This window comes from Bombus flavifrons, chromosome 3 (assembly GCF_040668555.2).
Source record: "Bombus flavifrons isolate JBK064 chromosome 3, iyBomFlav1_principal, whole genome shotgun sequence".
In the NCBI taxonomy this organism is placed as follows: domain Eukaryota; kingdom Metazoa; phylum Arthropoda; class Insecta; order Hymenoptera; family Apidae; genus Bombus; species Bombus flavifrons.
This window is the reverse complement of record NC_138444.1, coordinates 5,034,487-5,047,111: the sequence shown is the minus strand read 5'-3', so window position 1 is coordinate 5,047,111 and position 12,625 is coordinate 5,034,487. Positions and strand designations below refer to the sequence as shown.

Sequence of the window (12,625 nt, the reverse complement as noted above, 5' to 3'; positions counted from 1 at the left end):
GTCAATGAAGAGAAACTTAGCAAGTATAAGTAAAATAATATCGTGATTACGTGAAGAAATAGAAAAGGGAGAAGTTTATTGGAAACGGACAAGTATAAATTATTGTCGATAGTAAACCAGGCAAATTGAGTTTCAGGAAAGAAATAAATATTGTATTTCGATCTGCGTTAAAAATTCCACATTTTTTATCTGTTGGCTGAATTGAATTCAGTCAGCAATATCAGTTTAACTTCATCAAATTTGCACATTAAAAATGTTTGAATCGAATTTTGTGAAAATTTAAATATTTCTGATGTAGAAGTTCAATGAAGTTAAACTAATGTATGCTTTTGATCTTTGTGAATGTATTTTTAATATTATTATTATTCATAAAATATACTAATAATATTTAATTAAAGTACTTGTATAAAATATTTCGTCGAACGTGAACGTATACAGAATTATTTTACGATAAAACCATGTATTAGGTCATCCCATAAGTTCGTGCCGACTTTTGTGTATACATTTCATGTGTCGATTTATAAACATACGACGATAAGGGACCAATGCACTTGAGCTTAGCTGATCGAGAACAGGCTAGAGCAGATTTTCGTGGGTATAAGATCGTAATATAGTGAACACAGTGACTTCTAACAGTAAAAAATCATGAGTGGAATGCGTATCCATTTTCGACATCTCATGTTATATGAATTTCGGAAAGGAAGTTCTATAACAATTGCCACGAAAAACATATGTGCTGTTTACGGAGAAAATGCGCTTTTATCTCGCACCTGTAGGAAGTGGTTCCAACGTTTTAGAGCTGGGAATTTCTGTTTAGAAGATGGGGAACGCTCCGGGCGTCCTCCTCAGACAGACGAAGATAAAATTCGGGATCTTGTTGAAAAATCACGAAGTTTGACAGTTCAAGAGATGTCAAATGTTCTAAAAATACCTAAGACAACGATTCATAGGTGTTTAAAAAAAATGAGGATGGTGTCAAAGTTGAACGTTTGGGTGCCCCATGAACTTACGGAACGGAACCGTCTTGAACGAAAGACAGCGTCATTACTGCATGTCATTACTTGCGCGTATTAAACATGAGCCATTCCTTAAACGCCTAGTAACTGGTGATGAAAAGTGGATACTTTACGAAAACCCTGAACGGAAACGTAGCTGGTCCCAACGAAATCAGCCATCTCAACGCTGTGCAAAACCAGGGTTACATCCACGTAAAGTTCTTTTGTGTGTATGGTGGGAATACTCTTTTTATAAAAAGGAATACTCTATTTTGAACTTTTATCTAGCGGCGATACCATTAATTCAGACAAATATTGCACTCAGTTAAAAAAATTAAGGGAAGCACTAGCTGAAAAACGACCAGGTTTAGTGAATAGGAACAACGTTATCTTCCATCACGACAACGCTAGACCGCATGTCGCGAAAAGCGTTACAAAAAAATTGTCTGAATTTAATTGGGAAATTTTACCACATCCCCCATATTCCCCAGACACTGTCCCATCTGATTACCACCTGTTCAGAGCAATACAACACTTTTTAGTAGGTAAAAAATTTGAAAATATCGACATTCTCAAAAATAGCTTAGAAAATTATTTTAAAGAAAAACAAGAGAACTTTTATCGAGACGGAATAATGGCCGTACCAGAAAGATGGGAAGAAGTTGTACAACGAGAGGAGGATTATATTTTTTACATGAAAGGTATGTAAACAATCTTAACATATATAACCGCTCGAAAAACGGCACGAACTTATGGGATGACCTAATATAACGGTAAAACTAATTATCGACAAGGACTATCCGATAAGCAGTTTAGGATACCGGTAAATTGATCATTAAAGAACGATATAACGATACAAATTGCACTGCAAGACTGATTTAATGTACTGTTTGTTATGTTCTTCGTATTGTTCCGAGGACAATTTGCTTGTTTCAGTTTTCTGTTAAAAGCGATTAAGAATCAATAAATTACATATTATGAATGCATGAAATAAATTGTATAATTGGTTGTAGATAATCTTTTAATTCTATAAAAGAGTATTTTCTTTTATCCTAATGAATAAGTTTAATAAGATATATTCCGTGGCACTATTTCAAGTGGAAACTTTATAATAATAATTTATTATATTATGGTAAACATATAAAATATAGTATTATTATATAAATAACTAACATAATATTATTTAAGCAAAAATTGAATATTTGAAGTTACAACGAATATAAATAAAAATTAAATTTAAAAGATTATTATGTTTTGAAATTTTTCAAGAAGAAAACAGTTTAAAATTGTTTTTATTAATTATATTAATTATATCAATTGTATGTTAAATATTGTTAACGTAGTTGTATGATCTTATTTATTAACTAAAAATTGCGTAAACTTTCCCTTTTTCAAATATTTACATATTATAACTAATGCTTCTATGGACAGATTTCATAAATAACGATATGTTCCAGTGGAACAAATTGTTAAAAGTACTTTATAAAATATTATCGAAAATTAAAGTGAAAATAGCATTTGAACCTGCATTTGAAACCTCAATAGTGCATTTTAAAATCTATCCGTGCCGTTAGTTACCGCATTACGATCAATTTACATTTCGTTCGATAATTATATAAGATGAAACTTTGTTGCATCGTATAGGAATAATCATTATCGCCCACGGACAATCCATATATTTTCACGAATATCACTCTGACTTATTATGAAACTATAAAGCAGTAAAGGAAAGGAAAAAGTGATGATCCAATAATTCGAAAATATGGTTAATGTATACTTTATGACCAAAAATTATACTTCAAGAACTAAACATAAAAAATACAATAAAGAAGTATATCAAAATTTCTGGATTTAAAAGAAATTTAATTTTAAAATCTCAATTTAGCAAAGAGAAAGAAAGGAATATATATTCCATTCATTTACGTATGTATGTTTATATGTATTAACTATTTTGCTATAACTATAATTAAATTGCAATAAAAAAATATATGTTAGATAGATATAGATAAGAATATATATATATATATATATATATATATATATATATATATATATTTCCAAACCTGCAAACCCCAGTTTAACAAAAAGAAATATTCTACTCGTCTCTTTGTCATTGTAATACCGAAATATGCAATGTCTTCGAAATCATAATACGTGCATAATAATGATTTATCAAACGGTGAAATGCAATTGAAATTACAGCGTGACCTAGTAAAAGTCAGCGATATACGTGCGACTACAAAGGGACAACGGTGATTCCCCGGTGGCGAAGTAAGCTTGAAAATCTGGCCTCAAAAAAACTCCACGAATCTCGGTCAGTTAACCGTGCGTAGGCGAGGATAACGCGACTTCGCCTCTCACATTCATAGCATACCGTAATTACATTACAAGAAACATTGAACACCGACACATAAGTAACATGCTATTCCATAGATTGTAAAAGTGTGGATCGCGAAATGATTTTCAAAAGATAGTGTTAAATATCAGCATATAGAGTAATTAACATCCCTTCTACACGAAAAACAATTATTCGTTATCCTTTATCTCCCATTATTATTTGAAACAATGAAATATTTGGTAAATAAATTATTTAGAAATAATTTACATTTCAAGTACGATTTTGGAATTTGTTTGCAAATGGTTTTATTTTCAAATAAACTTTCTTATTATTTTATTTAGTGTAAATACTTGATTTTTTCGTCTATTATTTCTTTTCCAAGTAAAAAGTGACCAACTCTGATTCTGAATCAGTCACTGGTTAAACATACTAGTTAAAATTAAAACAGAACTGCTAATTATGATAATATGTTCAACTGACTCCATTGCGTATTCAGCGCTGTACTAAATTGGGAACCTGTGCTAAAGACTTGAAATTCTTTTTGGATTGAAAAATTATCTAATTTGTAACATTGTAACGTAGAGTTCTATTTAATATTTGAATATATTAAATTTTACGTTCAATTTTTCATTCCACAGTATTTTACTACGTTATTAAATTATAAAGTATTCCTGTTCGTTTCATGAAAATTACGGTAGTAATAAAATTCGTGTTGATAAAAGATCACCGATGAGGAATCGCGAAACGTAATAAAAATTTCAACATTCAAACCGATCATGACTGCTGATTATAGTACAATGAGATATAGAATGTTATAATAAAGTGGTTAACAAAAATAAAATTCATATTCAAGTTAATTAAACATGTTAAAACTCTATTTTCTTGAAAACAAGGCCTTAGATTCGAAAAAATTATATGTATTCTATATTTTTCACTTATTTTTCCACGTGGAATAACCTCTTGCTGGTTATGTTTACTCGTACCCAGACGATAAATAAACAAATTCACGTTATTAAGCAAACTTTCAAATATAATTTTATCAAAAATGAGGTGGAATATGAAAAAATTGTATTGTCTATTCCTGATTTATTTTTTCCCATAGAATCACCCCCCTTGTTGATTGTACCATGAGAAATGCGATATAAACAAATATTAAATAAAGTTATACACTCACCTGATTTGCTTTGTTAATCTGTTTTTTTAACCCTGCGAACGCCATGGTGGTGTTGATGATACTTCTATTCTCTCTCTAGACGGAAATAAGCAGGAAGCCTGCAAACAGAAAAAAGAGAAAAAAGAATAATCGATGTGTGTGTGTGTCGCGAAACGATCGCAGCAAATTTTCGAAAAACGAAGAGAGGAAGGGTTTGAATTTATGACTGGTCGGTTGGTTGCTCGCCAGATCCAGCCATCCACGGACGGATGATTTTCAATGTTATCGATCGACCACGTTTTCCAGCATCCTGACTTACTTCTGATGTAATAAACGCCGACACACATGTACATGCTAATCCTTTCCAATATTTCACACACGCGTATACAGAATCAGTGTGACGAAAAAATATCATCAGAAATGATTAAGAAATTACGAATATATTTAAACGAGGGTATTCTGTTTTAAAATACCTACCTCGTTTCAAATATTTTTTGAGATTTTTTTTCAAGAAATTGGAACACTTTCTGCATTGGCTTTTTGCATATATGTTTAGTAACGTTTGAGAAATATTCACGAATTTTTTCAAGTGAAAATTCTAAACAATCCTATTGCATTTCAATCATTTTCAACTTAATTGTATTCTTCTGATGCTAAAAAATATCTCGTTTGAACAAAATACAAAAAGAATATTATTATCTTAAGATAAACATCTTCTAAAAGAATAAAGAAATCTTTTCTTTTTGCTGAGATGAAAGCAAGTTTGAAATAATAAAATAAAAATTCATGGATGAAACTGACTGTATACTAGTGATAGCATCAAATTCATTATTATATATACATATGTAACTCATAAATCCTATAAATAATTTCATAAAATTCGAATAGTACTTGTAACATACAACGTTTCATTAATTCTATTTGCCAAATATTCGATCCTCACAAGCTGGCTTCGAACCCTGGAACGAGTACTCGAAGTTCAGAATAGTTCAGTATCAGCAATCGAATTACGAGAATCAGGAAAACATTATCATCTTGTTGAATTTTTCTAAAAAAAGGAAAAATCTATAGAACTGTAGATGATATATGGAATTCGTATAAATTTTATTTGAACGTTTTGCACTTGTAAGTATTTAAAAAATGACTTTGAGCGATTGGAGAATTTCCGGAAAGGCGCTCGTATAGTTTCGAATTTATTTGATCAGTTCGATCGATTCTACTTGGGACTATTCTATTATTTTTATTTGCTAAAGTACTCGTAGAAGATGCGAATCTGATGTGTTTAGGTTCGAGTCTAGTTAAAAGTAGTTTCTTTCGAAATACTTATATGTAGAGTGTTCGAACCTCATTGATCAATGTTTGAACATACTTGTAATGTATACTTTCCAATATTACATATATTTGCATGGATATGAAAATATAATAATAACTGTATCATAATATATTCATCATTTTACAAAATAATTACTATTTTGAAGAAACTGATACATAGGAAATGGAACAAAGGAACAATTTAGAAATATAATGATCAGAGAAATAAACTTACAAGATATAAAATTGGTACTAAATATAAATTCATAGGTACTAGGACACTTTCGAAAACGTAAGTAAATCTGTAAGGCCTATTATCTGTTTAATTAGACAATTAATACCAGTCTGTACCAAAAGTTCATACTGAATGTTAAGAAAAATTTATCTAGAATTAATCCTTTTACCATCTGTAGCTTTACGAAATGAGTGTCGGCATGAAAAATTGTTCGTCTTGACTAATAAATCCCATCACATAGCTTTTATAGCCTTCTGGTATATTTCATTTCTCATCTATTTCTTCTGAATAAGATTTATAAAGACCATGATAAACAATAACGAGACTCTGCCATATTTGTTGAATGAGACAGATAGAGGTGAACATGCTAGCTACGATTCAACACTTCTTGGATATACAAATCTCAACGTTGTCTCACTTCAAAAAAGAAAGCTGTTTCATTAACAAATTTTACGAACGTTCCACTATTCCATAGAAATTCATATAATAGAAACGCTATCAACTTTTTGTACAACCTAATACACTTATACAGAGTTCGAATCTAATCGATGAATGTGCTACTCGCAGTGTGTTCGGGCTCATCGCTAATCTTGACGCAAATTTTCATAGAAAATTACATCATACGTTTTAGTCCTAGCGAGATTCTTATAAGGCCTTTCCGTCATGGAGCAAAAACTCCAAAAATAGAGTCACGTTCATAAAGAGGAATTAACGAGTGGCGTCCCTCTTAATAAGCCGCGCGCTTCTTCGAGGAGAACAGAACAAGTGTCAGACGAATAAGGGCAAAGGTTGCATTGGAGGGAAAAGGATTCACCTATGCATTTAATAACGGGCTAATAATGACTGCTATCGGTTAACATCAAGAATAATACAAGTGTACACTGGTGTTACATAGAACTAAATTCCCTTCCAATTGACCCGGTGCTGACAGCGCTGGTCTCCGCTCTATGTTCACCTTTATTTGTGACAATGTTAAAAACACCCAAAATTCTATCTATTTAGCTAAAATCTAGCATTTTTCTCATCTTTCAAAATATGTAGAAATATGTCAAAAATATCTCTCTTTTAGTATCCTCTATCTTATAAGTAAAGTTATGTCACACAATGTGTTCCGAAATAATAATTAATATTAAAATTAAAATATGAGCAATTAATACTAAGATTAAAATACAACAAAAGTAACATTAAAATTAAAATACGAAAAGTTAATACTATATATTTGAAATCGAATGAAGGGAACTTCGGTTTTCTGAGATTTTAGCTACAGAGGACATTCGCAATCTAAAAGTTAACCATCGTGATAACGTTGAAAACACGAAGAAGGCAATAAAATATATTCTCAACTATCTGCAAGCAAAAATGGTTAGAAAATGACCAATGAGCCAAAATTCGTGCAAAGAGCATCAAAGACACCAAACGACTGGCGATTGCTCTAAACTCTAAATATTCCAGAATAATTTGTTTCCTTTCCACAAATAAAAGACACTCGGACCAAAGAAGCAACGTATATCGAGTATAATACACGGACTAACAGATAGATCGAACTGCTGAGGGATTCTTAACAGATGCAGATGTAACGATAGAGCAGACATCTCACCTTATACACGTCCTTGCGGCACTTTTAAAACCGTTGATGATCTGTGCCGTGGATAGTCCACAACTGAGAAAATCGCGATGAACACGCAAGTGAAAACTCTAGGAGTCTAAAGCGTAGAGATCCGCGTGGACCGCGATCACCACGAGCACCACCGACTCGTACGTAGTCGGTTTTGCACACTGCGCCTCCGACTCGAGGGGTAGTTTTCAACGCGACGATCGATACCCGGCGACCAAAATCAATCTGTCTTTCTCAAACCAACATGGTAGAGTATATCGCATTCTCCATCTCTTTCTACTTCCCCCACTCTTTCACGCGCACGCTTGCCAACTCCCTCTACCCTCACTCTCATGCCTTCCCTTTCCACGCGTATTGTCTATTCTTGTCGCATGCACAAAAATTACATGAATATCTCTGTTCAACATTCGCTACATCGTATCCCCACTACTTGTCTCGTTTGCGATTCCTACTTCCACTTTGTCGTAATTGTCTCAAGCTTTTGTATTTACTACACTTTCCCTTATTCCCTTTTCGTTCCTTCCTTCAACCTGTTTTCTCATCTCCGTGGGTTTTCCTAGACTTCCAATAGGTTCCAAGTGCGCACGCTTTTTTTCTTTCTACAGCTTTTTCTGCAAGCCGCTGCGTGTCGCTAGATTTACGCCCACGCACCGTCTAATCGCAACCCCTTACGGGATCAGCCACGCATTTTTGTCGCTTACGAAGGCAGCAAAGGAAAGTGGCGCTGAGGATCGTGGAAATGAAGCGAAGAATGGTGTTCCTTTTGACTCGATTCATTAATTCCATGCACAGTAATGTTAGGTATAAATTAGATCAGGTTATGTTTGATCGCTTGTAAAACAGACAGAGTAGAAAGAGATTGGAAATAATAGGCAGAAAACAAAAAACGATGTTTCTGTGGAATTAATAGAGTAATACTGGATAAAAATTAGGTTAGGTTAGGTTTGACCCTTTGTGAAATAAGCAGAATAGGAAAGTAACATTGGAGATCGCATAGGTTTGTAGGTAAATTACACGAAAAAACATATTAACAGTATCTATTTACATTGTATTTTTAAAATCATTGCCAATCAGTCCCGTATTAATATTTAGGTTCAAGCAGAAAATTCTGTTCGTAAGTCCTGGCTATGACTATACAGAATGAAAACACTATGTGAAGTATTGTATTCCGAACCATTATTCATTAAAAATCGTTTAATCTTTTGGCAATAATAGTTGAAAGACGAAAATTGATGAATAAAAAAACTAAAACAAACATGATGATAATGGAAATAACTTTTACATATATTATCACGAGAAATATAGACTAAGCCACTTAGATGAAGATAGTATATAGTGTGTAAGATGTGTTTAATAAACATATTGGGCATATGACAATTACACTGCCTGTGAATCCGAAATACTGGATGATTTTCAATATTATCGTTTTTAGTTTAGATCCGGGGTTAATATTGTATAATATATACGGTTTATCCAACCAAAGGGCTAAAATCGAGAAGAGAAGAGATTTAATTTGCTGTTAATTTGAGCGCTATATTTAAACTTTTGAATTTTACTTTTGTTACTTTATGTTCATTGTGAAAACATTTAATAAATATAATTTTATTTACAGAATTTGTTACATAAACTAAAAAGTTATAGACCTAGAATCATAAGTATATAATTTTGTACGAATTTCCCACATTTATCTGATGGGAATTTCAACTTTGGTTAACTTTGAAGATTATTACTGAAGGTTATACGGCATTACATATGTCGAAAGTATGCAACAGAAACAACAAGTCAACTAATTGAATACGAACCTCTACTTAGAACGATTTTATCGAGCAGAAAATACACGTAGCTTACAAGTTTTTGTTAGATTTTGCGCTGTTTCTTATTGATCCAGTTTGAACATTCGTCGAGGTATAATACCTTGCCAGCATATATTTGCCCATATTTACTATATTTTCTTCCTTTCTGTTTTTGCCCCAACTATGTAAGTGATGTAAATCAACGTGAATCTCCTGCTGTGTATGGGATACCTCAGAATAAGATTTTGAAAAACGTGTAAGAAGTTGTTGTTAAGAGCTTTTATTATTTGGTTAGACAGAAAAAATTTATTATAGAGAAATGGCATATTGTAAGATACAATTCAACGTTTACTTCGATACGAAAATTTGACGTTTTTGCTTTCCAAAAAACAATAATATCTTATTACAATTCTTATGGTTTACAATTTTTGAAATCTTTTTATGAACAGGCTATTGACTCGAAACTTCGCGCCATCACATTATTATATACCTACAACACTAGTTTTGACTTCCCCCTACTCAGAATGTCGCGAAAAAAAGAAATGCTCTACAAAATGTTCGATTCAAATTATTAAGTAACAAAAAATTACGAAAATGCGGAAAAATCGATCTTTAGTTCTTGAAACATTGCCGTTCTCTTCCGTTTTTATAGTATAGCGAAATTTCTATTTTACAACTCGCTTCTATTTTTCGTTATCAAATACTATGCTTCTTTTGTAAGAGATAATTTAAAATATTTTGCTAAAATTTATTAAGCAAACCAATCGTTTCCAAAAATTATAAAACTGAACCTATAATTTCAATTATCGCTAATCTATTATAGCGATTGATGTAACTATATATAATCAATGAGAAGTAAACAAATACTAACAAGATTTTTGATACTCAATGAACAAGCTTGAGCATTTCTATTGCTAAAAATACATACCAAATAAAAACCACAGGAAAAAATGTGATAAATCCATTTTTGTCAGTTTTTTAGTTTGATAATATTTGGTAGCTAAAAGAATATATTTTAATATGAAATAGACGAAAACGGAATAATTATATACAAAGCCATGAAAAAAAACACTATCTAATACCTATCTAATTTCAATTAATTTTTCTGGTATGTCTATAACGCAATACGCATTATTGGCGTTCTTCGTTATGACCGACACTAGCACTTCAGGGATTCAAAGGATTTTACATGAAAAGGTCACGGTGTTACATGCAACGAAAGGGGCGCAAGAAAGTATATTTGTTTGAAAACTCATGACTCCCATTGACAAAGAAAGGGCAAAGAAGCGATACGAAATATTTTTATCGCAGTCCTAAATGAATATTTATCATGATATTTATCATGAACTTATTCTTCGAATTACTATTACCTTAATATAACAACAATAATTATAATTTCGGTAAAAAAATAAAATAAAAGTATCATCTATAAGTGAGGAAATTAAATGTTAAAATTTCGTAAATCTCAGACATTTGGTCAGCGAAGAATCATAAGAGAAATACGATTAGGTCATGGTACTGCTATCATTCGATAACATTCTGTCGCTTTGTACGCCCCCTATACTGAGTATGCATCCGCTATACAAACCACCCCCACGCGGGCCTCTTGAAAATAGTTCTAAAAATATATGCCGGTTCAGCAGGAGACAATATTAATCTGCCAAAATTGAAATAACTCTTACTTTCATTTTTCTACAGCAGCTTTCCATTATGAACTCTCTTTAACGTTCATAAAATAAACACGGAAAAGGAAACAATGATATCGCAACGAAGCGTGAAATATCTCTGCAATTTTCTGTTAATTCTTTGTGTTCAAATAACATTTTTCTATTTTGTTACAAGTATAGCTCCACGATCATGAATTTTATTTTAAAAAATTCAATATCATTTTCTTATTATGCAATTGATTTGTTTACAATTGTATCAACCATATAGCTTTATCATTCTATCATGAATATGATATCATTATAGATGTTGTTAGGACACGATATTCATTTTATAATTAATTTCTTTGCAAAGACTATAAAGAAATTAATTATAAAGAAAAAACTAACCTATCTACAATATTTGTATTTATTTTATCTTTTGTGATTGTCACTTTACTATGTAAACAATAAATATGTATATAGATTAAAAAACAAACCTATGTTATGTCACTTATAACAATTTATCATTTATCAAAATCTATGCTAACAAAGATAAACCTGTACTTATCTATAATTAATTCCATCGGAAGATCTAGAATTGTACAAAAGTAATAGATAGCAAATTTTCAATTCATATATACGAATATTCATGCCAACGTATCATAGTTTTCTTTTTTTTTTTTATTAATGACCCTTTAATATAAGAAACATCGTGATGGCTATTTTGGTAAATAGCCTCCTTATACTGATTTTAGAAGTAGGATGCTAATGTTAAAAAAGTTAATGTTAAAAAATATAAAGAGTTTACATAAAAAGAATGAAATGAATGACATCTGCTTTTGCCCAATGAAGATTCCAAGAGTGAGAGCTACAGGGTGTCCTAGTAATCATAGTACAATCGGCAAGGGAAAGATTCTACGTGAAAAAAAGATTCGAAGACATTCGAGGAACAAGTTTTGTTCACGTAACGTTTCGTTTCCGAGAAAATGGAATTTGAAAATTTATCAAGTGCCAGATAAATTCTTAACTAAGCACATACAAACTCTATTTTCTTAAAAACGAAACCTTTACGACGACATTTTATTCTACATTTTTTACTTATCTATGCATACAGGATAATGTCCTGCTGATTGTCTATTTGTACTCAGTCATGAATTAGCCAAATCACATATACGAACCAAATCTCCAAATTTTATTTTATCGAAAAGGAAACACTATATGAACAAATTTTAATCTATATTTTTAATTCATTTTTCATGTGGAATCGCCTTCATGACGATTGTACATTATTTCTGGAACACCCTGTATATACTTTGAATGCGCATCGTATACTACGATCATGAACAAATATTAAGTCATTCATAATTAATCAGTTATTAGCGACTAGAAAGTATATTTCTATATGTATAATGTACTTACTTACACATGTACATATCTTGTTATTAGATATTCAGCGTGAAAACTATTTTATAGAACCAATAACATTGTCAATGTTTTTGTTGTAATTAAAAAAATACATTGACTTGTATATGATTTTTT

At 31.4% G+C, this 12,625-nt stretch overlaps 1 protein-coding gene across 10 annotated transcripts in view; it reads right to left on the bottom strand.

The window, feature by feature from the left end:
• The window catches only part of EndoA (SH3 domain containing GRB2 like, endophilin-A), a 28,082-nt gene that overhangs the window by 14,958 nt on the left and 499 nt on the right, over positions 1 to 12,625 (bottom strand). For 3 of the 10 annotated variants that reach the window (XM_069132934.1, XM_069132940.1, XM_069132936.1), the window contains exons 1-2: positions 7,630 to 7,837; positions 4,508 to 4,605 (exon numbers count right to left, since the gene is read on the bottom strand). In XM_069132934.1, coding sequence (XP_068989035.1) covers positions 4,508 to 4,552 — 45 coding nt within the window. In that variant the 5' untranslated portion in view covers positions 4,553 to 4,605; positions 7,630 to 7,837. Of the gene's footprint in view, positions 1 to 4,507; positions 4,606 to 7,629; positions 7,855 to 12,625 lie in introns of those variants that run through there. The other 7 variants (XM_069132939.1, XM_069132935.1, XR_011176247.1 and 4 more) reach the window with 6 other exon arrangements.